Source organism: Xiphophorus maculatus, chromosome 7 (assembly GCF_002775205.1).
Source record: "Xiphophorus maculatus strain JP 163 A chromosome 7, X_maculatus-5.0-male, whole genome shotgun sequence".
In the NCBI taxonomy this organism is placed as follows: domain Eukaryota; kingdom Metazoa; phylum Chordata; class Actinopteri; order Cyprinodontiformes; family Poeciliidae; genus Xiphophorus; species Xiphophorus maculatus.
Genome location: NC_036449.1, coordinates 630033 through 655681, shown reverse-complemented (window position 1 = coordinate 655681; position 25649 = coordinate 630033). Strand labels below are relative to the sequence as shown.

General features: G+C 39.8%; 2 protein-coding genes and 1 long non-coding RNA gene across 6 annotated transcripts in view; 2 read left to right on the top strand and 1 right to left on the bottom strand.

Annotated features, from left to right (window-relative positions):
• Nucleotides 1-24951, bottom strand: part of wdr4 (WD repeat domain 4) — a 55378-nt gene extending 30427 nt beyond the window's left edge. The window contains exons 1-4 of one of the 3 annotated variants that reach the window (XM_023336262.1): nt 24786-24951; nt 4070-4138; nt 3847-3987; nt 416-572 (exon numbers count right to left, since the gene is read on the bottom strand). In XM_023336262.1, coding sequence (XP_023192030.1) covers nt 416-572; nt 3847-3987; nt 4070-4138; nt 24786-24868 — 450 coding nt within the window. In that variant the 5' untranslated portion in view covers nt 24869-24951. The remainder of the gene's footprint in view (nt 1-415; nt 573-3846; nt 3988-4069; nt 4139-24785) is intronic. The other 2 variants (XM_023336261.1, XM_005813653.2) reach the window with 2 other exon arrangements.
• LOC111609205 lies at nt 22347-23920 on the top strand. Its single transcript, XR_002752981.1, has 3 exons — nt 22347-22390; nt 23041-23133; nt 23830-23920. It is a non-coding gene; the product is annotated as an uncharacterized LOC111609205 (long non-coding RNA).
• Nucleotides 24952-25018: 67 nt separating the features above from the next.
• The window catches only part of LOC111609369 (tropomyosin-1, isoforms 33/34-like), a 39673-nt gene continuing 39042 nt past the window's right edge, over nt 25019-25649 (top strand). The window contains exons 1-2 of one of the 2 annotated variants that reach the window (XM_023337510.1): nt 25019-25341; nt 25513-25571. In XM_023337510.1, the coding sequence (XP_023193278.1) occupies nt 25524-25571 (48 nt within the window). In that variant the 5' untranslated portion in view covers nt 25019-25341; nt 25513-25523. The remainder of the gene's footprint in view (nt 25342-25512; nt 25572-25649) is intronic. The other variant, XM_023337511.1, reaches the window with a different exon arrangement.

The window sequence follows — 25649 nt, the reverse complement described above, 5'->3', positions numbered from 1 at the left end:
TTGTTTCACAATATTGGTTCTGTAATACTTAGCTCAAAGTAAATCAAAAGTTAATCTGTGCTTTGTTAAAAAAATTAAATAATACAAAAAATATAAAATATGCTGCTCTATCAATCTGTAATTGTATGATTTCATACTAATTTATACAGTTTCTTTTAAAGATATAAAATCAGTAGCTGTGGTACAAAAACACACAAATAACAATCCCATATTGTACAATTATTGTAGACGTAGAAATAAGTCAGCATTAAAATTTTTTCATGATAAGCTACCTAATTGTTTTGTCACCACCAAAAAACAATTAATTTAACACAACTGTTCATACAAGATGGGAGATAGGTGGACATATTTGGAGATTGGTTGAAAGTTAAACACTTATCTTAATCCCTCATCATCCATAATACTTGATCCTTACCACAGCAAGCAACATCGAAAGGTGACCCATCTTCAGCTCACCGTCCTTCTCTGGTTCAACCACAGAAAAGGAGTAAACATCTCCAGACTTGTCAGCCACCAGCAGTTCATCTTCAGCCGGGCTGAACACTAGTGATGTGCACCTCCTAATCACCCACCTGTGGGTGATTCAAACACATTCAAATTTTAAAATACTTTATTGATCCCAAAGGGAAATGACATCTTGTTTTAACATATTAATTCCAGATCTCCTGTAGCGGCCTGTTTTACAGCAAATCTGAGGAAGCCTTTGACTAAAGACACTCTGTTTTCCCAAGACATTCTCATGAAGAGGATGGTCAGGGTTGTCCATAATTTTCTTAATTTTATGAAGAATTTGTCTTTGCAACATCACCTCCAGAGGTTCCACAGTCGTCCCCAGAACAGAACCAGCCTACTTTAGGAGGGTTAGCGTACCGCTAGAGGGGGGAGGTGGGTCGAAGGGGGGCCGGGGCTAGCGGACGGATGGGGGCAGGGATGGACAGCGTATTGCAAGAAGAGGGAGGAGGTCTGACTGTATGCTAACCCCTTCTGCCCCCCCAGATATGCTATTTTATTTATATAATTATAAGTAATTTCCACTATCAGTAATGTTGAAAGATTCATTAGAGCCTCTTTCATTAGAGCCTCATTGATGACTGTATGTTGAAGCACTGAGGAGTTACAGTCATTTGAAGTGTGAACATCATGTGTTGTCCAAGTGTGCCATTTGGACACTAAATTTGGAGGATGTACAACACATGTACATCCTCTAAAATAAACATGTCCAAAATGACATTTCTTTTTGGGGCTATTTTGATGTATCTTGAAATCCACGAGCAGAATACTTTATTCTACAGATTTATTGTATTTTCCGGTCCATACATTCAACACTCAATGTGCATTTACAAGAAATAAAAATGAAAAATCTGGTTGAAGCAAAATTTTCAATTTCTTTTGCGTTACAAACGTAATAGCTACAAACTACTTACAATTAAAGTATTTTTGACTGCTAAAATAGAAAGTTTATCTCGTCATCTTCATAAAGAGACCAAGCTTTTGCATGTACAGTGAACCCTCGCTATATCGTGGTACACCTTTCACAGTCTTGCTGCTTCACGGATTTGAATCATGCATTGTGTTCTGCATTCTGATTGGCTAAACAGTCTCTCCGCTTCTTCTCTACCTGTGTGTCAATAACGTTGCGGATTAATATGTACACGTACGTAAAACAGCTTGCCAATTTCAAGAATCTTTTTGCCAGAAGAAAAAAGAGCGACAACAACTACCTATAACTATGTTCTTCTCTCGAAAAAACACACCTGCACCGCGGGCTTTAGAAGACAAAAAACGCTGCAGTCAAGATGCAGCGGTTCAGTCAGAAGAGCAGTGAAATACACGTGAGTCACTATTTGTCCTACTGTACTTTGTATTTTTTTTCATAATCATTTTTCATTTTCTCCCGTTCTAATCCAATGACTCAGGTCGGTGCAAATCTCTGCAATTTGAAGCCTTCAGTTCGTATTGATGCTTAAAATTATTATTTTACAGTACAGTTATTTGTAAAAACAAAAACAAACAAAAAAACGTTTATACAGTACTTTTATTTGTTAAGCAAATGCTGGGGCCTGTAAAAAGGAGCCAACTTGCCAAACCAGGAGGTCACCACAACACCGAGTTGGAATTTAAATGTTCTCGGTGAACAGCCTGCTTAATAAGCCTCGTCAATACGCAGTGGATAACAACGTCAGGATGATTTTCGGAAGAAAAAAAACAACAAAAAAAACCTTGACACTGATTTTGGCCAATCAAATAAAAAAACTCCCTTGACTTCCTATTGGAAGAAGTCTCAGATGTGAAAGTACAGCAGAAACATATCTAGGCACTGATTGATGAGGTGAAGATGCTTCGTTTGCAGAATGCAGAGCAGAGAAGGACAAGCAGTTTAACTACCTTGAAAGTCTGGTAGCGGACCTTGAACAGTATATAAGAACAAATGACATTGTCACCACTGGACTTTCCATTAATCCCAGGTCGTATCCAAAAGCACTGAATGCATGCAACGAAGGGGAACAACAGGTGGCAGTATTTATTAAGACAAAAGGCATTGAGCTGGATCATAATCATGTGAAAGCCTGCCATCTGATACCCAGAAGTAACAGAAAGGATAAGTCAGTTAACATATTGACATTCACCAACACAAGATTCCTTTCCTAAAACAGGATGAGATGCCCCAAAGTACGGATGTTTATATGAATGAACATCTGACAAAGACCAATGCTGACATTGCAAAGAAAGCACGTTATCTGAGAAGAATGAAGAAAATCCAAAGCACATAGACTAGAAACTATAGAATATTTATTAAGCTTAATTGATGACCAGAAGAGGCCAAAGTATTGATGGTGAAATGCATCAAAAAATTGGAAAAGTTGGAATGACTATCCTCATACAGTGAAATAGCAGGACCGGACTTGGAACTGGTTAGAGGTAGTATCACAGTATAATGTTCAGTGATGGGGCTCAGCTAAGCAACAACAAATACATAACACAATGTATTCAGGAAAATGAACAACTGGAACTGAGTGCAACACATTACATATAGAACAGGGTATTGATCCAGACAATTTTTTTTTTTACAAAATGTTTGTCATTGTCATTAGTAATTTTACAAAGTAAAATTATAGCTAAGGACAAAATATTGATAACTTGTCAATGTCATGTCAATATCAATAATTCACTTGACGTTTACACGTCTCTCATCCTACCTGATGGAGCTTGAGAAGTAAAGCAAAGAAGAATGGGCCAAACTGCCTAAAGATAGGTATGCTAAGCTTGTGGCATCATATTCAAAAACACTTGAGGCTGTAATTGCTGCCAAAGGTGAATCAACAAAGTATCAAGCAAAGGCTGTGAAAACATATGCAAAAGTGATTTGTTTGTTGTTGTTTTTTTAATAAATTTGCAAAAGTATAAAAATGTTTGCCACATTGTCAAATTGAGGTGTTTGTATGTAGAATTGTGAGGAAAGAGATTAATTCAATACAATTTGGAAGAGGGCTATATATAGCAAAATGTGGAAACAGTGAAGTGCTGTGAATACTTTGTGCATGGACTGAATACTTATGCTTATTCTCACTGAGCAGTTTCAGAAAAGTCAGCTGAAAACATGGAGGGAGGGCTATGATTAAATTCAAAGTTGAGTAGCAGTTGAATGAGCAAATTTTGAAATCTCCTTTTTACAGAAGTCACTCTTCTGATGCTCAAAGATGGAAAAGCTGGTATGCAGCCATTCACTATGGCTGGTATACAGCTGGACAGAAGAATCACATAAGCAGCTGCAGTGAATGCTGCTTACAGAGGAGTAGATCATGACTGTCCACAGACCTAACTAACACAGAAACATCTAATGTTTACCTGATGCTAATGCAGTGCCATGAAGGTTCACACTGAAACAGGATCAGTCGTTTGGTGTCATCAGTTATCGCCATCAATTTGCCAGATGAAGACACTGCAAAAGCAAGGACCGTGTCACTTCCGGTGTCCTCTGATGCATCACTAAAGACGGAAAAGACAAGGCTATAAAATTAGCACCACCTTTGATATTAATACAAATGGTTATCCAATGCACTCTCTTTACCTGCTATTTACATCCTTTGCTATTTTTAGCCTCTTTTCAGCATGGCTGCAGTCAAACACAAACAGTTCTCTGCAAAATAGCACAGAAATGTTAATGTATTACATTTGAATCATTGCTGTGATAGTGACACATGAAATGATGATTACTTAAAAGAATTGGCAGGAGAAAACAGTACAGTTTAGCACCAACTCCATGATTTCTTCTATCCACATTGGAAAACTTCAGGCAGAAATAAATAAATAATTTAGACTTACGTAGATTGTTGGTGTGATAAATTAAATCAAACCTCCCTGTTAAAAGGAAGCTATTTCTCGCCACTATCACTATGTGCTTGCTGAGGTTTGATGTGAAGGTCAACAAAAGCACAACAGTCAAACCCTTCCAACTCACCTGGCAGATCCCAAACATAAACTGGAGAATACAAAGATATAATCTGGGTATATCAATACTGCGGCGAAATGTGTGGTGGAGCAGAGACTCATGAATGATATAGACTGAACACTGTGAGCTGCTGTAACTTACACTTACCAGAAAATAAATTTCCTACCATCCCGGTCGCAGCAAGTCTACAAAACAGTGATTAATATTTCAGCAGAAGAAGTTGGAGCTATCATCAGCGGCATCCAGAACTGGAAAGCACCAGGGCCAGACAAGCTTCAAAACTTCTGGATCAAGAAGTTCATAGCTGCACGCCACCAACTTGGTGTTCATATAACCTAACGCTCCTGTTAAGGAAATGTAAGACAAGGTCCTCCAGATCCCTGCCAAACTTCTGTTTTCTTAGTAGATTCATATTTCAGTACTTTAGAAAGCAGAACAAAGTTTAATCTTGACTCATTCTGAAAGACAAGAATCACAACGTGCTTTAAGTTACTGTTTCACTTGCCACATTTTCTATGAAGAATATTTTTTAGTCCATGCTGATGTCAGTTTGTGTCTAAATTTGCGATTCTAACAAAACATAAAGTTCTTGGGGGGAAAAAGCGTAATCAGTATCTCCACAGTTTGGTGAAAACCAGAATTCCCAGAACAAGAATTGTTCTGGGAATTCTAACAACTCTGGGAATTGTTAGAATTGGCTTATTTGAGATCACCTATTTCAAACTTATATTCGTCATTCACTGCCCATTGATTCTGATGCTATCAATAATCCAGTTGGTTTATGTGAGGAAAATCTTATAACATATATGTAATTTATTTTCATAATTTAACATAGAAACAGTGTTTAAAACAAAATTTCAAGTGAAAATTATAGATGATAAAATTAGCTTGATACCCAACATTAAATACATCTGTAATAAAGTATCAAGAAGTATTTCAAATACGGCCAAAGCAAGATATTATCTGAATAGTAAGTCACTACACATCTTGCATTGTTCAATGATTCAGCCATATCTAAATTTTTGTGCAGAAGTGTAGGGCAATATATATAAATCAACATTACAACTACTAACAGTACAGTATTGCAAAAAAGAGCCGTCAGAGTAATACACAATGCTAGTTTTCTTACACACACAAATCCTTTATTTGTTAAGTCTATTTTATGAAAATTGCAGGAAATTGTGAAACATCAATGTCTTGCAGTTCAGGACATTGGTATTATATGGAAGAGAATTAGGGCCACCGAAAAGAAAAAAAAATTCTGAGTTTAATGTCAGAATTCTGAGACTAAAGTCAGAATCCTGAGATTAAAGTCAGAATTCTGACTTTAATCAGAATTCTTTTTTTTTTTCAGTGGCCCTAATCCTCTTCCGTAGTATTAGTACTGTCTATAGTTCAGATTTTGTACTATATGTATAAAATCTGTTATGATCAGTTACCTAAACATCTTCAGGAAATGTTTTTTGAAAGGAAAGGTGGGTACAACTTAAGGGGAACACTGAATTTCAAAATATGTAGCATCTGAACAACTATGAAAAGATTTTGTATCATTGTAACTGGGGTCAAACAATGGAGCGAACTGAATATGGAACTAAAACAATGTCCATACATCAACCAGTTTAAAAATAAATGCAAAGCTATGATCATCACATTGTACAGGTAAGAAGGGAATTGACACAAATATGAGTTTTTCCTTCGTTTCTTCTGTGTTACCGTTACCACTATTTGTAGCTTATTATTGTTAGCTTACTATTATTATTATCATTTGTTTATCTTCTCTCTCTGTTTTTTTACATTTTACTTATTGTTGTATAACACAGATTAAGAATAATTTATAGGTGTACACTGGCAAGCAGTTGGTAATTATTCTGATGCTGTATGTCCGGTTGTTATTTACAATTGTTATCATACTAGTATTATTGTCTTGTTATGAGTTAGTTTGCAACCACTTTGTCTATGTCATATAATTTATTTGTTGGCTCTTTAGCCCAGTATATTCAACAGGCACATGAATATTATAACATAGTTTTAATTAAAAAGCTTTGATAATTATTGAACAAGTAAGTAATATATTCCATTAAATTGAGATAAGGAGTAGGATTAAATAAGTGTTCACTTATTCCTATCCCTTTTCAAACAAAAAGTAGTGGTAAACAAAATATTTTCTTCTTGGTTATGTATGCACGTTTTCTCTGTCCTACTGATTGGTTTTTTTTCTTGTTTATAAAACCCTTTCTGAAATATATAAATCAAATCAAATTTTTGTTTTTAATACAATCTTCTTGGAGCTAAGAACAGATCACTGTAGTTCTTCAAGGTGTTCTACTATCAGTAGGTCTGAAGCAACTAGCTACAAGCCTGAGATAACACACACACCTCATCACATTCCACCAACTTGACTTGTGAATAAGAGTCTGGTAAAGATGGAGTTCTGGGCAGATGGCTTCCTTTAAGAAGTTATGCACTAATTCCGATATAACAGTTTAGACCTCTGTTTTTGAGCACCAAAAAGATTACTAATATTTCCTATAAATCATTAAAACGGAAATCCTTATATTAACTCTATTTTTCAACTTTCGAACGACGCAAAATATGAAAGTGGAAAAAGCTGATAATGTGGCCAAACTGATACTGTAGCCAAGCTAATGGCTCTAAGGTGTGCTCTGCAACTGTCGACCAGGGATATGCAATGGAGACTTCATTGCCGTCGTTAACCAAAAGAAAAATCTCCTCCAATGCCCATCAAAACATCGACACCACCCAGCAGGGTAATTGTGTTCCGCAATTAGGAAAACAACAACTCAACCGTGGAACCCATTAACAAGCTGACAAACAAGATGGATGACGTCAGTGTGCAGCAACGTGACAACATGATAATGGTGGCCAACATCCCTAAGTTAGCCGAATTGAACGCAGCTGATATAAAAGACTGTGAAACTAAACTCTCCGGCCTGGAAAAAGATGTTCCTGCACTCATCAAAGAAAATGCGGAGATTAATAAAAATTGATAGAACTAGAACTCTATAAACACTGCTGGAATTTGAAAATCCAGGGCTTGCCAATGGGTCTCTTAAGAGAGATTCAGCAGCTGAGATTCATCCTGTTCAGTGAATCTGTCTCTCCTTAAAAACATTTCCCACTTCTTCCTTCCTCACATCGTGTCCTTATGAAACATTCAAAACAAAAACAAGTTCTTACTTTGACAGAGTGAAAGAATTACATATAAATAACAGTCTTTGCCACCTTGTGTCTCATACTCTAAATCAATGTTAAGGATTAATTAAAACTTTTTAAGATTTACAAAATCTCAGTTAGCCTTCATAGCGAGGGCTGAACCCTGGTATCACACCCACCACTATAGCTAATATTAACTGGCATCTTCCCCGTGGACATAATTACAGTATAATATACTGTAATTCTATTCACAAAATATAAACGGCAATATATCCATCTTACTTGTGAAGCGTTATCCCCCGAGATCTCACGTCAATAGTCAGTTGATATGAACAAAAATATCCAGCAGTGCTGAGGCTTCTGCTACAATCGATAGTAGCAACACAAACGCACCCAAGCACAACACTTTCATTATAATAGCTAAGAGGTTGCTAGATGACTGTGCCAAAAAGGTAGTTCCATGTTTCGTAAACGAGCAGAGTCTGAGCAGAGACTAAGTGTGTGCGCTAGGAGAAGTTTTGAATAAAAGCGTTACAAGTTTTGAGAAGAAAGGCATAAAGTCCTGCTTTCAAAATGAAAATGTAAGCAAAAGTATTAAAAGTTTTGAGAACAAAAGACATGAAATCCTGTTGTCAGACTGAACATGTGTGCTGAACATGTGTGCTCATTCCCCATACAAGTTTGGGTTTGGTGGTTGCCAGGAGAATGATACTTGTCTTTACAAGTATTTAGTAAAGTATTGTCTTTACACTTGTGCCAAATGTAAAGTTTGGTGGAGGGTTGTTTGTCAGGAGCTGGGCCTGGCCCCTTAGTGCCAATGAAAGGAACTCTGAATGCTTCAGCATGCCAAGACATTTTGGACAATTCTATGCTCCCAACTTTGTGGCAACAGTTTGGAGCTGGCCCCTTCCTCTTCTGACATGACTTTGCACCAGTAAACAAAACAAGGTTCATAAAGACATGGATGGCAGAGTCTGGTGTGGATGAACTTGACTGGCCAGGACAGAGTCCTGACCTCAACCCGATAGAACACTTTCGGGATGAATTAGAGCAGAGACTAGGAGCCAGACCTTCTTGTCCAACATCAGTATGTGACCTCACAAATGTGTTGCTGGAAGAATGGTCAAAAATCCCGATAAACACACTCTTAAACCTTGTGGACAGCCTTCCCAGAAGAGCTAAAGCTGTTCTAGCTGCAAAGGGTGGACCAACATTCTATTCAACATTTGATTCCTGAAATTGATGACAATTATTGTAGTGATCTGCTCCTTGACAGCTAGTTTTTTCTTCTTTACCCTTTGTTTCTGTGTGATTTTCCTTGATCACCATCAGCTGTTTTCAGTTTGTTGATTATCTCCCGCCTGTATTTAAGTTATCTGTGTGTCCCTTATCAGGGTGGATTCTTTGTTGGTGCTTTGTGAACCTCGATGACGCCAAGCACGTTTTGATGCACAGCTGCTTACTACCTGTTTTGGCGTATTAAAACGCCTTTACCTGCTCATGCTGGTGTTTCTTCCCTGCCTGCAAACCACTACATGACAATTATAAGCAGATATGTGAGGTAGACATTACCAGAAGAATTGGATAAAGCATTAGGTGCTATATCCAAAGCAGGATGCGATGGCCTGACAAGTGACTTTTATAAACAATTTTGGGTTTATATAACCTTGTGTTTGGAATGTTCACAGAAATATTGGAAATCACTGTCTAACACAAATTATGCCCAATCTATGAAACAAGGTATTGTCACACTCATTTCTAAACCCGGAAAATATCCAAGTCTTCATGATAATTTAAGACCTATAACACTATTTAAAAAAACAACAAAGTTTTATATTTTTAGACTTTTATAAAGTCTTTGATATAATAGAACATGAATTTATGTTCAAAGTTTTAGATTTATTTGGGCTTGGAAAGAAATTTATTAATGCAATTAAAACATTTTACAAAAAAACAAACATTTCAGTGTGTCTTCCACATAGTACTTCACAAAATTTAGAATTAACAAAGGTACAAAATGTAGTGGATCTAGAAATTTATGTTTTACTAAAACAGACACCCCCATTTTTGAAAAGATTATTTTAAGATGATTAGAACAACTGTCTAACATTAATTGACTCATGTCAAAGCCTACCTAGTCAGTAGAGGGCGCTACTGTGAGTGAATGAACAAACGAGGAAACTTCTATAGTCTCTGCCCGCGCATGCGTAGTTAATAATAAACCGCTGCCAGCAGAGCAAGGCACAACGTATTAACGTGTCTGTTCCTCATCATTCACAGGTACTATTTATAACTATTCCGAAACATTCTTAAAGATGTTGAAAGCAATGTGAACTGTCTGTGACATTATAGTAACATTTTGAGAGAACTTGATCCGGGTTCTGATAAGTATTTGTTTTGTTTTGTCGAGTCGAATAATGGCTACCGTTAGTAGTTCTTCAACGACTTGATTACAGAGAGCACATGGGATGTACAGATGTGCGTGTGAAAGAGAACATCGTATTCGTTTACGTTTACTTTTTGTATCTGAGCCAATGGCTGAAGGTATGAATGGGCATTAGAGTTATTACTGTCTTTGGTGATGGGAAGTTATTATTTTGATGAACATTAAGTTTATTTTGCAATGAACGACATATACACTCAGAGACAGACACACGTAATGGGTTATTATGTTGCACTTTATTTTCTTTTACAAAAGAGTATTTGTTTGTCTTACTCAGGTTATTAACAATATTGCAAACCAAGAGGTTTGAGCTGTTTCGAAGTGAAAGACTAGGACAGTGTATTGTGACATGAATACTATCCCAATGTTATGGTGTTTTGTGATATTGTCAAAGCAAGGATAGTTTGATATTTGTGTTTAAATGGAATGACTGAATGTTTAAGACTGTTAGAGTTAATAATAAACCGCTGCCAGCAGAGCAAGGCACAACGTATTAACGTGTCTGTTCCTCATCATTCACAGATCCACAGCGCATCCTGCCTGTGCATCGCTTGTGCCGGCCCAGATTCCCCCTAGGTCTGGGGCCGGTAACAATTGGGGGCTCGTCCGGGATCACCAGTGCCACCTAGTGGGGAGAGTGGGAACTGCTACAGAGAAAACCTGTGTCCAAAGCTTCAAGGAAGGCTGCAGTGCTGTGCGTCATCCAGAGAGTAGAGGTTACAGAGGTTAAAGATGGCTACCACAACCCCGCGAAGGATGCTGGTTTTCAAAATCCGAAAGAGACTGCTTGCATTGAGTATCAGTCAACTACAGGTCATCGCCAGTGCAATTGATGACGGATCGGGGCCGGACGCTGAGGGCCTTATGGCACTGAGTGAACCAGAACTGTTTGATCTGATTGACGATTTCTTAAGAAGCGAGAAGCTAAGCGGCATGGAAGATGAAGGCATGTCTCAGATTCTTCACCTTGACGACATGCTCGATCACCTGTTACAAGACACGACTGAAGAAGATACGGTGGAGGGAGCGAGAGAAGTCAGTGAGGCTGCACCCCCCCAGGGGGAGGATACAGACATTCGCCGACGGATCAGTCCGACTACTGTATCAATGGGCTACCACCTGCTACCATCACCTGGAGAAAGAGACTTTCCCAGCCCTCAACCGACCACAGCCAGAGACGATAATGGACCCCCCAGGAACCTTTCCACCACATCGCCAGTTGAGTCCACCGCCAACAGCGCAGGCGCCGCCCTTCCTGGCCGTGCCAGCCTGTCTTCCAGTGTTGGTGAGCAGGTTGTAAAACTCGCTGATGTAGCTGCTCTGTTTCCACGTAGAGAGTTTAAGATTTATGGTGGTCAGATTTCTGACACCGGGTCTGAAGTGTCCTACAGCAGCCTCTGTAAACAGATGGATCAAGGTTTACTGGAAGGGTTTAGTGAGACAGAAGTTATTCGCACTGTATTTAAGATAACTAAACCTGGTACGTTCAGGGAGATGTTGACTAGCAAAGATGATCTTACTATGAGTGAGTTAAAAAGGTTTCTCCGCTCTCATATTAGAGACAAAAATGGGACCGTACTTTTTCAGGAGCTTAGTACTGCTAGACAGCAAGACAAAGAGGCCCCACAGCAATTCTTTTATCGTATCATGGGTCTAAAACAGAGGATTATTTTTGAGTCACAACAGCCAGGTGCAGATTTTTGTTGCGATAAAAAACTCGTCCAAGGTACATTTCTTCACACTCTTTACCAAGGGTTAAATGAGAAAAATAGCCATGTAAGATGTGACCTGAAACCTTTTCTCACAAACTTACAGGTTACTGATGACCTTCTCTTAGAACAGATCACTAAGTCCACTGGTGAGGAGACGGATAGGTTGAAACGCCTTGGTACAGTGACTAAAACCCGACCAGTGTCTGTAAATGTGGCTCAAACTGACCAGACTAAACCGACCGCCGTTGATGCTGAATTACAGGCTAACCGTGTTGCTATTCTAGAACTGACTGCACAGGTGAACTCGATCGCTCAACAAGTTGCCCGTGTTGTCAAACCTTTAGAGCCTGTGACCAATGGGAGTCCTTGTTCCCCCTTCACCCGGCCCTCAAATTGATCCCAGATATCAGCTGAGAACAGAGGCAGATGTCAGGAGTGTGTGCAAAAGAACATTAGGAGCTGCCCACACTGTTTTGTTTGTGGCCAAGAAGGTCATAGAGCAGTTGGATGTCTGCAAAGAAAGGTGTCGGTAAACGAGAGGAGGTCACAGGAATGAGGCTGCCTGTGACCGTCGCCAGTAACAAGCCTCCAGCACAGGTTAACTCAGTTGAAACCGCAAACCCAGTAGACCCAACTACACTGTTGTCCCAGCCAACATCTAGAAACCGTGTAGCACAATTAATTGGCAAGCGATGTATGGTCTCATGCGCAGTGAATGGAGTCCCACTTCAAATGCTGCTTGACTCAGGGGCTCAGGTGACCATGGTGGGGAGAGCATGGGTAGATGAAGCGCTACCCACTGTTAATATACAGCCACTCTCATCCTTATTCCCAGACCAACCGCTTGAAGTATCTGCAGCTAATGGCACCACGGTTCCGTTCGATGGATGGGCTTATGTTGACTTACAGATACGCAGTAAGAGCCATGGACACGTTGACATTCAAGTACCCATATTAATAAGTCAGAGTTGTGTTAATGGTCCCCTTTTAGGTAGCAATGTCATTGCAGAGATGATCGAGGAAAACAAAGAACAGGTAGATATTGCTGCCATACTGAAGGAAGCCATGAGTCTCAGTGAACAAACAGTGGAAACTCTGATCTCCATCCTCCAGATATTGTCCCCTGATGAAACACCTTCCCCTTGCCCTGTGCGAGTCGGAAAGAAAGGACTAACAATCCCTGCTGGTCAAATCTGTGAGGTGAGGTGCAGAGTCAGAGCATGGCCACAGGGTGGAACAATGCTATTTGAGCCCAGCCTAGAGAACAACTGTCCTGAGGGTTTAGACCCCCTTCCTACTTTAGTCAACGTCCCCTCAGGCGCATCAAAAACTGCAAAAATCCCCCTTCAGAACTTCACCAAGCATGACATCTATCTGCCACAGAGAACCATATTGGGCACAATTGAGGGAATTAGTGAGGTAAAACCTATTACCCATTCTCCCAGCAATCCGAAGCAGACAAACAGTTTCACTGTTCAAACCTGCTCTGCTCTGATTAGAGAAAAATGGCATCCACCTATTGAATTGTCACACCTCGAAGAGGATGAACAAAACATTGCCAGAGAGATGTTATATGAGGAATCAGATGTCTTTGCCAAGGATGATGCTGACATCGGTTGCATCCCAAATTTGAAACTCAAAATCCAGCTTAATGATGAGACCCCTGTTCAAAAGCGCTATAATGCGATCCCCAAACCCCTGTACGGAGAAGTAAAAGAATATGTGCAGAAATTACTTGACCATGGCTGGATAAGAAAGTCCACCTCACCGTACTCATCTCCCGTGGTCTGCGTACGAAAAAAAGATAAGAGCCTACGTCTGTGTGTCGACTATAGGGCGTTAAATCATAAAACTGTCCCAGACCGTCATCCGCTGCCGCGCATTCAGGACCTGCTGGACAACCTGGGGGGCTACTCCTGGTTCTCCATACTCGACCAGGGCAGTGCTTACCACCAGGGTTTTGTCGATGAGAGTTCCAGGCACCTGACCGCCTTCAGTACCCCTTGGGGATTATATGAGTGGCTTCGCCTCCCTTTTGGCCTTACCAACGCCCCGGCGGCTTTTCAAAGATGTATGGAGGGCGTACTTGATGGTATGAGGGACGAATGCTGCTCCCCGTATCTGGATGATGTACTTTGTTTTTCCAAATCATTCAATGACCACGTGGAGGACTTGAGGCGGGTGCTCCGTCGGCTACGGGAACACGGCATTAAGCTACGCCCAAAGAAATGCGAACTGTTCAGACGACAAGTGCGATACATTGGGCGCCTAGTGACAAGTGAAGGTATCCAGATAGACCCTAAAGACCTGGAAGCAGTGTTGCAACTTAAAGAGAGAGAGCCGAAGAATGTGGGGGAAGTCAGGGGTCTGTTAGGCTTCCTTAGCTATTATAGATCGTTCATACAAGACTTCTCAAGAATTGCACGACCTCTGTTTCAACTCATAGAGGGTGCCAGGCAGCCAAGCCAGAAACCTGTCACAGGTAAAAGCACCCCAGCCAAACAAAAGGTGTTGAAGTCTGGGCCGCTTCTCTCCAATACACCTGTCCAGTGGACTTCTGGACACACTGCTGTTGTCACTCGCCTTGTGGACATGCTAACCAATCCACCTGTTTTGGCTTACCCCGACTATAATTTACCCTTTGTACTGAACACCGACGCATCCAATGAAGGGCTGGGGGCTGTGCTTTATCAACAACAGGGAGGCAAACTTCGTGTGATTGCTTACGGATCCAGAACACTTACACCAGCTGAAAAAAATTACCACCTCCATTCTGGTAAGCTGGAGTTTTTGGCCTTGAAGTGGGCAATCTGTGACAGGTTTCGGGATTATCTCTATTATATACCTACATTCACCGTGTATACAGATAATAACCCCCTTACTTACGTCATAAGTACAGCCAAGCTCAATGCGGTTGGACATCGCTGGGTGGGTGAGTTGGCAGATTTTCACTTCACCATAAAATACAGGCCAGGCAAGGCGAACGCTGACGCCGACACCCTGTCACGTTATCCAGTACAGCTGAAGGGTCATGTATCAGAGTACACTGAAACCCTGCCCCCTGAAGTTGTTTCCACTATATGGCAGGGGAGCAAGGCTGTAGCTGAGAAGGATGTGCCATGGATGGCTGCACTACATCTCCATTCTGGTGATGAAGACGACTCCTCTGTGACGGTCCCCATCATCACCCCAGAAGACATCCGAGTTGCTCAAATGGAGGATGAAGCGATCAATGAGGTGATGACACTGAAGAGGAGTGGATGGAACCCCAATGGTAAAGATAAAAGACGGATGGGACAAGAGACAAGGAGACTTGTACATGAATGGACCAAACTCAAACTGGACAAAGGAATTCTTTACAGACATACAGGAAAATGGAAACAGCTCTTTCTTCCAAGTAAGCTAAAGGCGACTGTGCTCAAACATCTGCATGATGACATGGGACATGTCGGAGCTGACAAAGTCATCCACCTAGCAAGGCAAAGGTTCTATTGGCCATTCATGCAGCGGGAAATAGAAGATCATGTCATCCGCCGGTGCTCCTGTATTAAGCAGAAAAAACCCACTGTCCCAGAAAAAGCGCCAATGGGGTCACTTACAACTAGTGCTCCGTTTGAGCTCGTTTCTATTGACTACCTGCATCTGGAGCCAAGTAAGGGAGGATTTGAGTATGTATTAGTCTTGGTCGATCATTTTACACGCTTCGCGCAAGCGTACCCAACTAAGAACAAGTCAGGCAAGACGGCAGCTGAGAAAATCTTCAGTGATTTTATTCCCCGTTTCTCTTACCCTCAGATTTTGCACCATGACCAGGGATGGGAGTTTGAGAATAATCTATTCCAGCGGCTCCAACAGCTGTCTGGCATTGCTCACTCTCGTACTACCCCACACCACCCGCAGGGGAATCCGGTCGAACGGCTGAATAGAACGCTGTTACAGATGCTGCGCACTCTCCAAGAGGAAAGGAAAACTGAGTGGAAAGATTATTTGCCCCATATAGTCCATGCGTACAATTGTACGAAACATGAAGCCACCGGCTATTCGCCATTCTTTCTCCTCTATGGAAGAGCCCCACGCCTGCCCATCGACTTAGTCTTTGACCTGGGGACAGAGGAAGAAGTGCCAAGTCGCGAGGAATATGCACAGAAATGGGCTACTCGAATGCAAGAGGCTTATAGGATAGCCTCAGAGAATAGTCGTAACAGCTCAGTTAAAGGAAAAAAATACTACGACCGTGGTGTTAAAGGAATTGCACTTCAGCCAGGAGACCGCGTGCTTATCAGGAACCTCTCAGAGAGAGGTGGCCCTGGCAAACTCCGTGCTTATTGGGAGAAGACAGTGCACAGAGTTATTGAAAGGATGGGGGACAGCCCTGTGTACAAAGTTCAAGCTGAAAAGGGAGACAAAGCTATCCGTGTACTCCATCGTAACCTTCTCTTATCTGTTAATGACTTGCCATTTGAACAAGATGAGCAATCTTGTCATGCACAACGGCAACAAATAAAGCAGAGACACAAACAGATGAGCAGCAGAGAAGTAGATGAGCAAGATTCTGATGGTCCTGTTGAAGAGGAGGGATATGTGTACAATCCCCGGCGGCTGCCTGTGTATACAAGGAGAACAATCAGACATCAGAAGCCTCCATCTGATACACTCAGCAAGCTCAGAGTAGGGGCACAAGAATTCCAACCTCAAAGACGTGCATCAGCTGAGTACCGGCAAATGGAATCTGCTCCCATTGTCGTACCAGCATCAGCACCAGCACAACTACAGGATGACACACCGTCAGCTGAGAATGTCCATGAACAAACTGGAACAGTTGATGGAGCAGATGATCCAGGTCAAGGAATGCCAGAGAGGATGGTTGAGCCTGATAGAGAGTCACAAGGTGGAGAGCTCCTAAGGAGGTCCACCCGCAGGGTACAACCCAGAGAGAGATTCACTTATGACCAATTTGGGCAGCCGTCATACCAGCCCTGGCGACACGGAGTGAATGCTATGTTCTCCTTTGTTCCTTACCCCATGACTCCATACCCCGTCTTACCCGGAACAGACTACTACCCTCCTCCGACTGTGTGGACTCATTAGACAGATGACTTCTCCTAGACTATTACCTGTCTAGGTTATTTCTTGTTGGTGTAGTTCTAGATGTCCGGAGACATCTCTTGAAGTGGGGGTGAGTGAAGTGGATCTAGAAATTTATGTTATACTAAAACAGACACCCCCATTTTTGAAAAGATTATTTTAAGATGATTAGAACAACTGTCTAACATTAATTGACTCATGTCAAAGCCTACCTAGTCAGTAGAGGGCGCTACTGTGAGTGAATGAACAAACGAGGAAACTTCTATAGTCTCTGCCCGCGCATGCGTAGTTAATAATAAACCGCTGCCAGCAGAGCAAGGCACAATGTATTAACGTGTCTGTTCCTCATCATTCACAGGTACTATTTATAACTATTCCGAAACATTCTTAAAGATGTTGAAAGCAATGTGAACTGTCTGTGACATTATAGTAACATTTTGAGAGAACTTGATCCGGGTTCTGATAAGTATTTGTTTTGTTTTGTCGAGTCGAATAATGGCTACCGTTAGTAGTTCTTCAACGACTTGATTACAGAGAGCACATGGGATGTACAGATGTGCGTGTGAAAGAGAACATCGTATTCGTTTACGTTTACTTTTTGTATCTGAGCCAATGGCTGAAGGTATGAATGGGCATTAGAGTTATTACTGTCTTTGGTGATGGGAAGTTATTATTTTGATGAACATTAAGTTTATTTTGCAATGAACGACATATACACTCAGAGACAGACACACGTAATGGGTTATTATGTTGCACTTTATTTTCTTTTACAAAAGAGTATTTGTTTGTCTTACTCAGGTTATTAACAATATTGCAAACCAAGAGGTTTGAGCTGTTTCGAAGTGAAAGACTAGGACAGTGTATTGTGACATGAATACTATCCCAATGTTATGGTGTTTTGTGATATTGTCAAAGCAAGGATAGTTTGATATTTGTGTTTAAATGGAATGACTGAATGTTTAAGACTGTTAGAGTTAATAATAAACCGCTGCCAGCAGAGCAAGGCACAACGTATTAACGTGTCTGTTCCTCATCATTCACAGATCCACAGCGCATCCTGCCTGTGCATCGCTTGTGCCGGCCCAGATTCCCCCTAGGTCTGGGGCCGGTAACAAAAACAAGGATGTGCAACCTCCTTTCTGTTTTTGCTCCTTTCTATTTATTGAGAATTAAAAATGCTCAGTTTGGTAAATCATCTGTGCCAGGCCAGGGGTTTTCAATCAGACAGTTGATGACACAACCAACTTCCTAAACAACCTGAATGAAATTCCCAAACTTTCTAATTAATTGAAAAATTTTCAAAAGCTTAAATTAAATTTCAACAAATGAGAAATTTTGCCTCTAAAGGACTGTCCTATATCTACCGCTTTTAATATTCCTGTAAAATCCAACGTCAAATATCTGGGTGTGCATATAAATAAAGATAAGTTTTAATATTTGGGAGAAACTTTAAACATGTAAAACTCATAGAATAGACAGATGAATTTATTGATTAATTTATCTTAATTATCCGGTCAGTTTCCCAATAGTATGAAAATTGCTAAAATTATTCCACTGTATAAATCTGGAGATAAACAACACTTAGCAAATGACCGTTCTGTTTATCTTCTTCCACAATTTTCCAAAATCCTGGAATAGCTATTCAACATCGCTAGGCAATTTTATTGAAAAAAAATATCAACTACTTGTGAATAGTCGATATGGCTTCCGAAGTAAACAATCAGTGTCACATGCACTAATTGAACTTGAGAATGTCATTAACTTTATTAATGAAAAGAGATCTCAAAAAAGCACTAGATACTATAAATCATGACATTTTAATCAGTAAATTGGAACAGTTTGGGATCAGATGGATTGCACTAAATTGAGTGAAAAGTTACTTAAAAAAACAGGAAACAATTTGTGAAGATGGGAGAATGTCAGTCTGAATGTTTGACATTCAGATATTGTGTGTGGATATTGTGTGTGGTGTTTCTCAAGGGTCAGTGTTAGATCCAAAATTACATTAATGACATCATCAATTCTAAGATTTATTTTATTTGTTGATGAAACAAATATTTTAGCTTCTGGTGAAAATCTACAATAACATTTGGATATTATTACCTCAGAATTCATTCAAATTAAAAGCTGGGTTGATATGAATATGATATGAATACTAAATTTTACCAAGACAAAATTCATGACATTCTCTAACAATTAGGAATGTGGCTATTGATGTGACTTCAATATTAAAAAACTGCTTATGAAACTTTCCTTCTTTCACCAGCATGTGTTATTATGCTGGAGATTAATATGTAAACATAATTATATCCCATGTTCTGTGAGGGTGACAATGAATCAACAGAACACCACTTCTATGAATGAAGCAAACATAAAGCTTTGTGGCATGATGTGTGCTGCTTTCACCTAAAATTCCAAACCTACTTGAATTTTGTAAGAATTACATTATTTTTGGGACCCTGAGAAAAGAAAAGAAACTTGAAAGGTTATTGAATGTAATAATTGTCATGGGCAAATATATTATTCACAAATAATATATTATTTGTGTTGTTCCCACACTTTTCACAAGGAACTCTACCACTTCTCATCTATAAAATTCATGGACAAACAATGATATGTGGATCTGTATCATCTGCACTCTAAAAAGAGTATTTGGGCTGTAGTTCATGTTATGGACTTATTTACATTAACCTCACTTAATTCTTTTCCTTTAGTTATGACAACTTACTTTCATGAGTTCAATTAACTTAACAGTCACGCATTTTATCTCAAACGAACTTTTTACTTTGAGTCTAAGTGAAACAATTAAGTTTAATGCAGCTTTACGTCTGACATCATTACGTAAGCTTTGCCCGGGACAGATCCTGCATCTCTGGTACCGACTACATGTGCGACCGCCATTTCTTCTGAGTATCGACAAGCTTCAGATAAAACAGTAAGTATGCTGCCCCACCATTACCAAACATTAAATAAACGGTGTAAAAATATTTAAAATTCTTTCTACCTTAAATTTGAAACAGTGAACTGTGTTTAACGTCGAAGTGTCATCAGCTATTTGCTCTTAGCACATTTGCTAGTAGTAATTAGCCGCGCTGTTCGGCGGGGTTCAAATCTCAGCATGTTTTAACATAACTACTCTGAGTTAGACTGAATGTTTATTTTGTGTGTGTACTTTTACGCTAAAAAACGTAACTTGAAATTACAGAGGTGGGTTTGTTCTATGCAAAACTAATTTAATGTGATGCAACTCCACTGTGCTAATCACTGTGAGCTGCAGCCGGTGAAGCCATTTTTTCCAGTTTTCTCATGCTGCTTACTGGCGACATAATATAAAATGCATAATATCCTGACAGCGCTAAGAATCCATCAGGTGTCATTTCTCTTAAAAAACAATTTGTGTCTGTAGGAACATTGCGCGGTGTTCTAGCTAGCGGTTGATCGCCAGGCACTGGGCCGGGCTGAGACGCCCTCGGGCTGGGCTGAGGATTTCACAGCTTCGCTTTCGGAGCTCTGCTGTCACTGTATTTAGTATCCTGCCCCACAGACTCCGCCCCGGCTAGATCGCTTCTTGCCCTGTATTATTTCTCTGCAATTTGCAATCTACCACAGCGCACGGACAGTTCACAATGTGCAAGTTTGATCTCCCTATGGTCGCCCGCGCCCTTGATTTCACCGGCTGCAGAAATCGAAATGACAACCGGCATGAACGCGAGGAGAAGAAAGAGGAAAAATTAAGATCAAATGAAAATTTCAGGCATAATTTAACAGGAGTGGATCATCACTGACAAATTTTTCCACGCCTCCACTGTGCGTGTGTGGCTGCGCGCCTACATTTTGTTCGCTGTGCAGAGAATGTCAGCTGTTATGTTTTTCTTTACGTCAGCTGTATCCACCAGAACCATCACTATAACCACAGTTTGCTGGGGGGGGGGCTGTCATTAGCACTAGCGGTTGTTCTGCATCGGCCTACATACATTATATACTGTATATCTACGTTTAAGGGTGAGGTAATACAAGATTGTACAAAAAATTAAATGCATGGTACAAAAGATTTTTGTGTTTGTATGGCTGAACTTAAAATACAGTAATATTTTAATAACTACCTTAATATTTTTTTGGCCCTCTACAAGCAAATGTCCAAACATTTGACTAATAATGTATATAAAATATTTTGTAATGACTTTAAATAGCGACCAGCATTGCTTAACTCTGTATGTGCCCTTTTCTCAGATTGTCATGGCAAGTTCAAAACCTGCAAGACTGAAGGTGATTCTAGGAGAGAGCAACACTGAAAAACTGACTCTTCCAAATGGCATACCAGACTCTCTGGATGAGCTTCTCAGCAAGGTGAAGGATACCTTTGGTTTAAAGACCAATGTCAGATTGCAATATATGGACAAAGACTTTGGTAATGACTTCTTCAACCTCAGCTCAACTTCTGACCTTGAGGACTTGGGAACAGTCAAGGTGATTCAAGAAAAAGCCATTCAAACTTTTGTTGATGTCATTGAAACAGCTCCATCTTCTTCTACAGTTCACTCTGACGACAGCAGTTCTTTAGCCTCAAATGACACTATAATCCTCTCCTCCCCTGAATCCTTGTCATCACGAACACAACAATGGCCAGCCAACTTTCCCATTCCCATGTTTTCATATGACACTGAACGTCAGCTAGAGAAGGGAAATTCTGAGTATCAAGCAAACAACAAAATGTTGACAGTCGCCTCCCGAATGAAGACTGACATCCTAAATAGATTAGTAGAAGAGATCTACAGATACAGAGCCTACCCAGAGGATGCACAGTTCTGTGTAGTTGCAGAGGCCTTGGTTAAAAAACATCCGTGTTTAAAAGAGCCCGGTTCATTCAATGGTTGCTACGGTTGGAAGCAAAGGCTGAAGTACAAAATGGGAAACTACAGGACTCTACTCAAATCACAAGGATGTCCAGAGTTCTCTGTAATCTCACTTAAATCCAAAGCTACTATTTCTGTTTTTCCCGCTCCAAAAATAAAGAAGCCAAGACGAGCTGAAGCCAACTTTTATCCATCCTTTCCATTGGGAGAAACACAAGAAAGCATGGAAAAAGAGAGAATTGAACTCTTGACAGCAATCAAAAGGAGGAACAATGACAGGGTCATTGCGGACAAAATGGCTCGTACCTTTGCCTACAGGCGTCAGGAGGTGGTGAATGAAGAACCTGGTATAGAGGATTTCAAGGACAGATGGCCTGCTCTGTTCCAACAGAAAGAGGTAGTAATGCAGATTGTAATTAAATGTCAAGGGTTTTGAACTTAGACTTTGGGAATGATTGAGTATTTACTTTAAGTAATTTTTTTTTTAACATAGTAAGTTTTATTTTGTGTTTCACAGATTAATGCGGAGTTCCAGAGGCTCATGGCTCTTCCCCTTGAGCAGACTTTCTTGGCCCAGTTGGACAGGCACTCAAGTCAGCTGATTAAAGTCATCCAGGCCAAAGGAGGAACAACACGTGCAAAAATGGCTGGCATCATGAGAACTTATGATGAGGTATGGATATCATCAATAGGGACACTGAGTGAACTAAGCCATGGCCATTTACTTTTTTCCATTTAAAACAAAGAACTTAAAGTGATTAGTTACTTTCAGACTTTGCTTTAATTATAATACTTGATACACTTTCTGTGCAAAGCTGATATCATTTGAAGAAAAGCAAGTTTGCCTGTCATGTATTTCTGCTGCATTTAGTTGTTATAGTAAGTCTGTGTTGTGGTTTATTCATGAATTCAATAAAATACACCTTTCTATCCAACTTGCCAGAAACCGGTGCAATTTAGCCAAATTTTTGAGCTTCTGTTGCTTCTAAATTTTAAAATTTTTAAATGTTAAAATTGTATCAATTCTATGCTGTAAGAGATTTCTTTAATGGAAAATGATATTCACTAGCTCTGGTAGATTGTGCTAAGAAAAAGCCTTAACCTTAACAATACAGTCTAGTTTCACAAATTGAGATGTGAAGGATAAAATGTGGCAGAGGTGGAATATGAATAATTTTGAAGTGCAGCATTAAAACCCATTGGACATGTGGGCTGTACATTATGGCATCTGATAGGCCTTTGCTGTTGTGAACAGTCCAAATATATTAGTTATATCATGAATCTCTCCAGATATGAAATATTGAAATGATAACTTTTCTCCAGGTTGAAGACATTGGGATTCGAAGGGAATGTGTTCTGAAAGGGCTCATCACCTTTCTTGGAGAGGATGCAAAAGACCTTATTAAGGAATACTGTGTAAGTTTTTAAAGGTTTAAAGTTGCATCTCATCCCATTCAAGCAAATGGACAAATTCAATGTCAGTTGTTTTTACCTTCTTAAATGATTTATGGACTGGCTTTTCTAAATGTGAACATCTGTTTGAAAAAGTGGGGCAGATTTGATGTCAGAAATTTAACATGGCTGTGTCCTGCTTAAATCCAGAAATGGTGTGCTTTGCTGTTCAGCAGAGTGCATCAACTTCATTTCTTGTTTACCAATATGCCAAACAAGTTAATAAGAATATGTTTTAGAGTCATGGTATTTTGATACCAGCTCCAAAATATCTGACAAGCAACACAAATATGCATTTTGTATTGAGTTCCACCCTAAGATGACCATCGGCTGGATCAGTATTCTGCTTTGATATAAAATCTAAGAAATTGGTTTTTAAGCTAAAGCCTGTAATATGATGGAACATATATAAAGCTATATACATGCATTATCTTTTCAAAAACATTAAAAAATCACCCTTTGAGTTATTCAATTTGTAATGCAACTTCAAACTTGGAAAATTTATCAAGGATATTTCAAATGCCGTAAACCACTCTTCAATTCACAAGCTGTACATCTTATACTTGGTGTTTGCATTTACAAGGCTTTTATCTTCCAAATTCTGTAGTGAGAGATTAGTTACAGTGTTCAAGTTTTAACATATTGTTTAACTCACTACAGAGCAGCAGCGGAGATGATGCCCAGATGGAACTCAAACAACTCACCATGGCCGTGTTTGTGATTCGGAAGGAGGGAGAGGGATTGAAAGAACATAAAGAAGTAGCATAAAGGTATTTTACTCCTATTTGAAAAACTAAAATAACATGCAAAAAAACACTTTTAAAATGATTTAAATGCAAGCTATATTTTAAGTAAAATGTGAGTGATAATTTAATTTGGGGTAGTTTAGTTTTTTAAGTTGGAACAACTTAAAATTTTGAGTTGACTTTCTATAAAATTAAGTAAGATGGATTTAAATATTTTATTTGGAATAAAGTAAATGAATTGAGTAAGACTGACTTAAATTTGTCAAGTTAACCAAACTTAATAAATTAGGTTGGATAAAATTAATTGAATTACTTGTTACCAATTGAAGCAATTCAATTAAGTTGGATCAACTATTTTCTTTTTTCAGTGTGTATCAAACAATCTGAAACTACCAGAAAATGCCTAGTTATTATTTCTTTTTCTTTTATTTACCTATTTTGGTTATTAGATTACTTTTTTGTCGCTTCCAAATGTTTGGAAGCAGCCTGTGCTGCTTAGGTTTGATTATCGATGCCATATTTGCTGAATATGATGTTATTAACAATAACATAATAGAGGCTGGCCTGCCCATGATGTTAACATATGGTCAATTAAATGGTGCGTGCGTAAATCCAGCCTATTGTCAAAGGTGTGCGTGCCCAAGAAGATATTTGTAATGCGCATTGATTACTTTACCCTTCCTGTGGTACATTGCATGAAGGAGTCCAGCGCTGCACAATTTTATATTTGGTCAAGAATAAATTAGACCTCTTTCTATGGAAACTGATACTGATTCCAGCTCCTTTCCTTGGGCTGTCCAACAAAAAGAACTGGGAAATAGAAAGAGCTAATAGAACAAAAAGTAAAAAAATAAATAAATAAATTCCAACCTGGGCTCTTTGGTATGGATCGCTATGAGTTTGCTGCTGCAGGTTGACAGAAACCATTCCCCACAGAAACCCAAACAAGCCATTGCTCACGGTACCGAACTGAATGCTCTTAGTTCTTGTCTTCCACGTGGAGAATGCGGGGATGATCTCCACAGGAAGTACGTCACGGCTACTTGCAATGTCACGTCCGCTTTGGGCCTGTCAAAAACACACAATCCCCGCCTCATCACACTACGCAAAACGCCCTCTTGTGCTGCGGTGGCCAGGGGAAGAGTTTCTCAAATATGCACAGCCGTTAAAAGCATGGTTAAAAGATTTAGAGTGGAAAATAAAAGATACATAGTGGAGCGGGGAGGAGTAGACTGTAGGGGGCGTAGTCTGTAGTGTTTTCTATAGACATAATACAGAGTGTTTTCTAGTTGGCTGCACCAGTCTCTTCTGGAGCAGAGTGAGGGCTTTAAGGGGCGTGGTGTGTTTTGTTACATAAAGGAGCGCTGAGCGAGCTGCGTTGATTTAGTGGAACAAACTGTTCACATTCCTCGTCTTTCTTCACAAGGTAAAGATAAAAAGACTGCATTTTACCTCTACCGTCGTGGAAGCACTGTGGTATTCCTCTTCTAACCAGTTTAATAGTAGATAAAGTGCAGGTTTGATAATGGCATGAAGATTAATTTGATATTGTCACTATATTTTTAAAATAAATGTTGATGTTTGTTTTTTAATGCAGGTTGTTAAAACATGTCGACCTCCCTGTTAAGGATCGGACACCTGCGATGTGTCAATAAGGTAATTCTTCCTCCTGACTTAAAAGCTCACGTTGCAGCCTCAGGGCTTTTTTTTTTTGCTTATGTGGCTACATTCTAA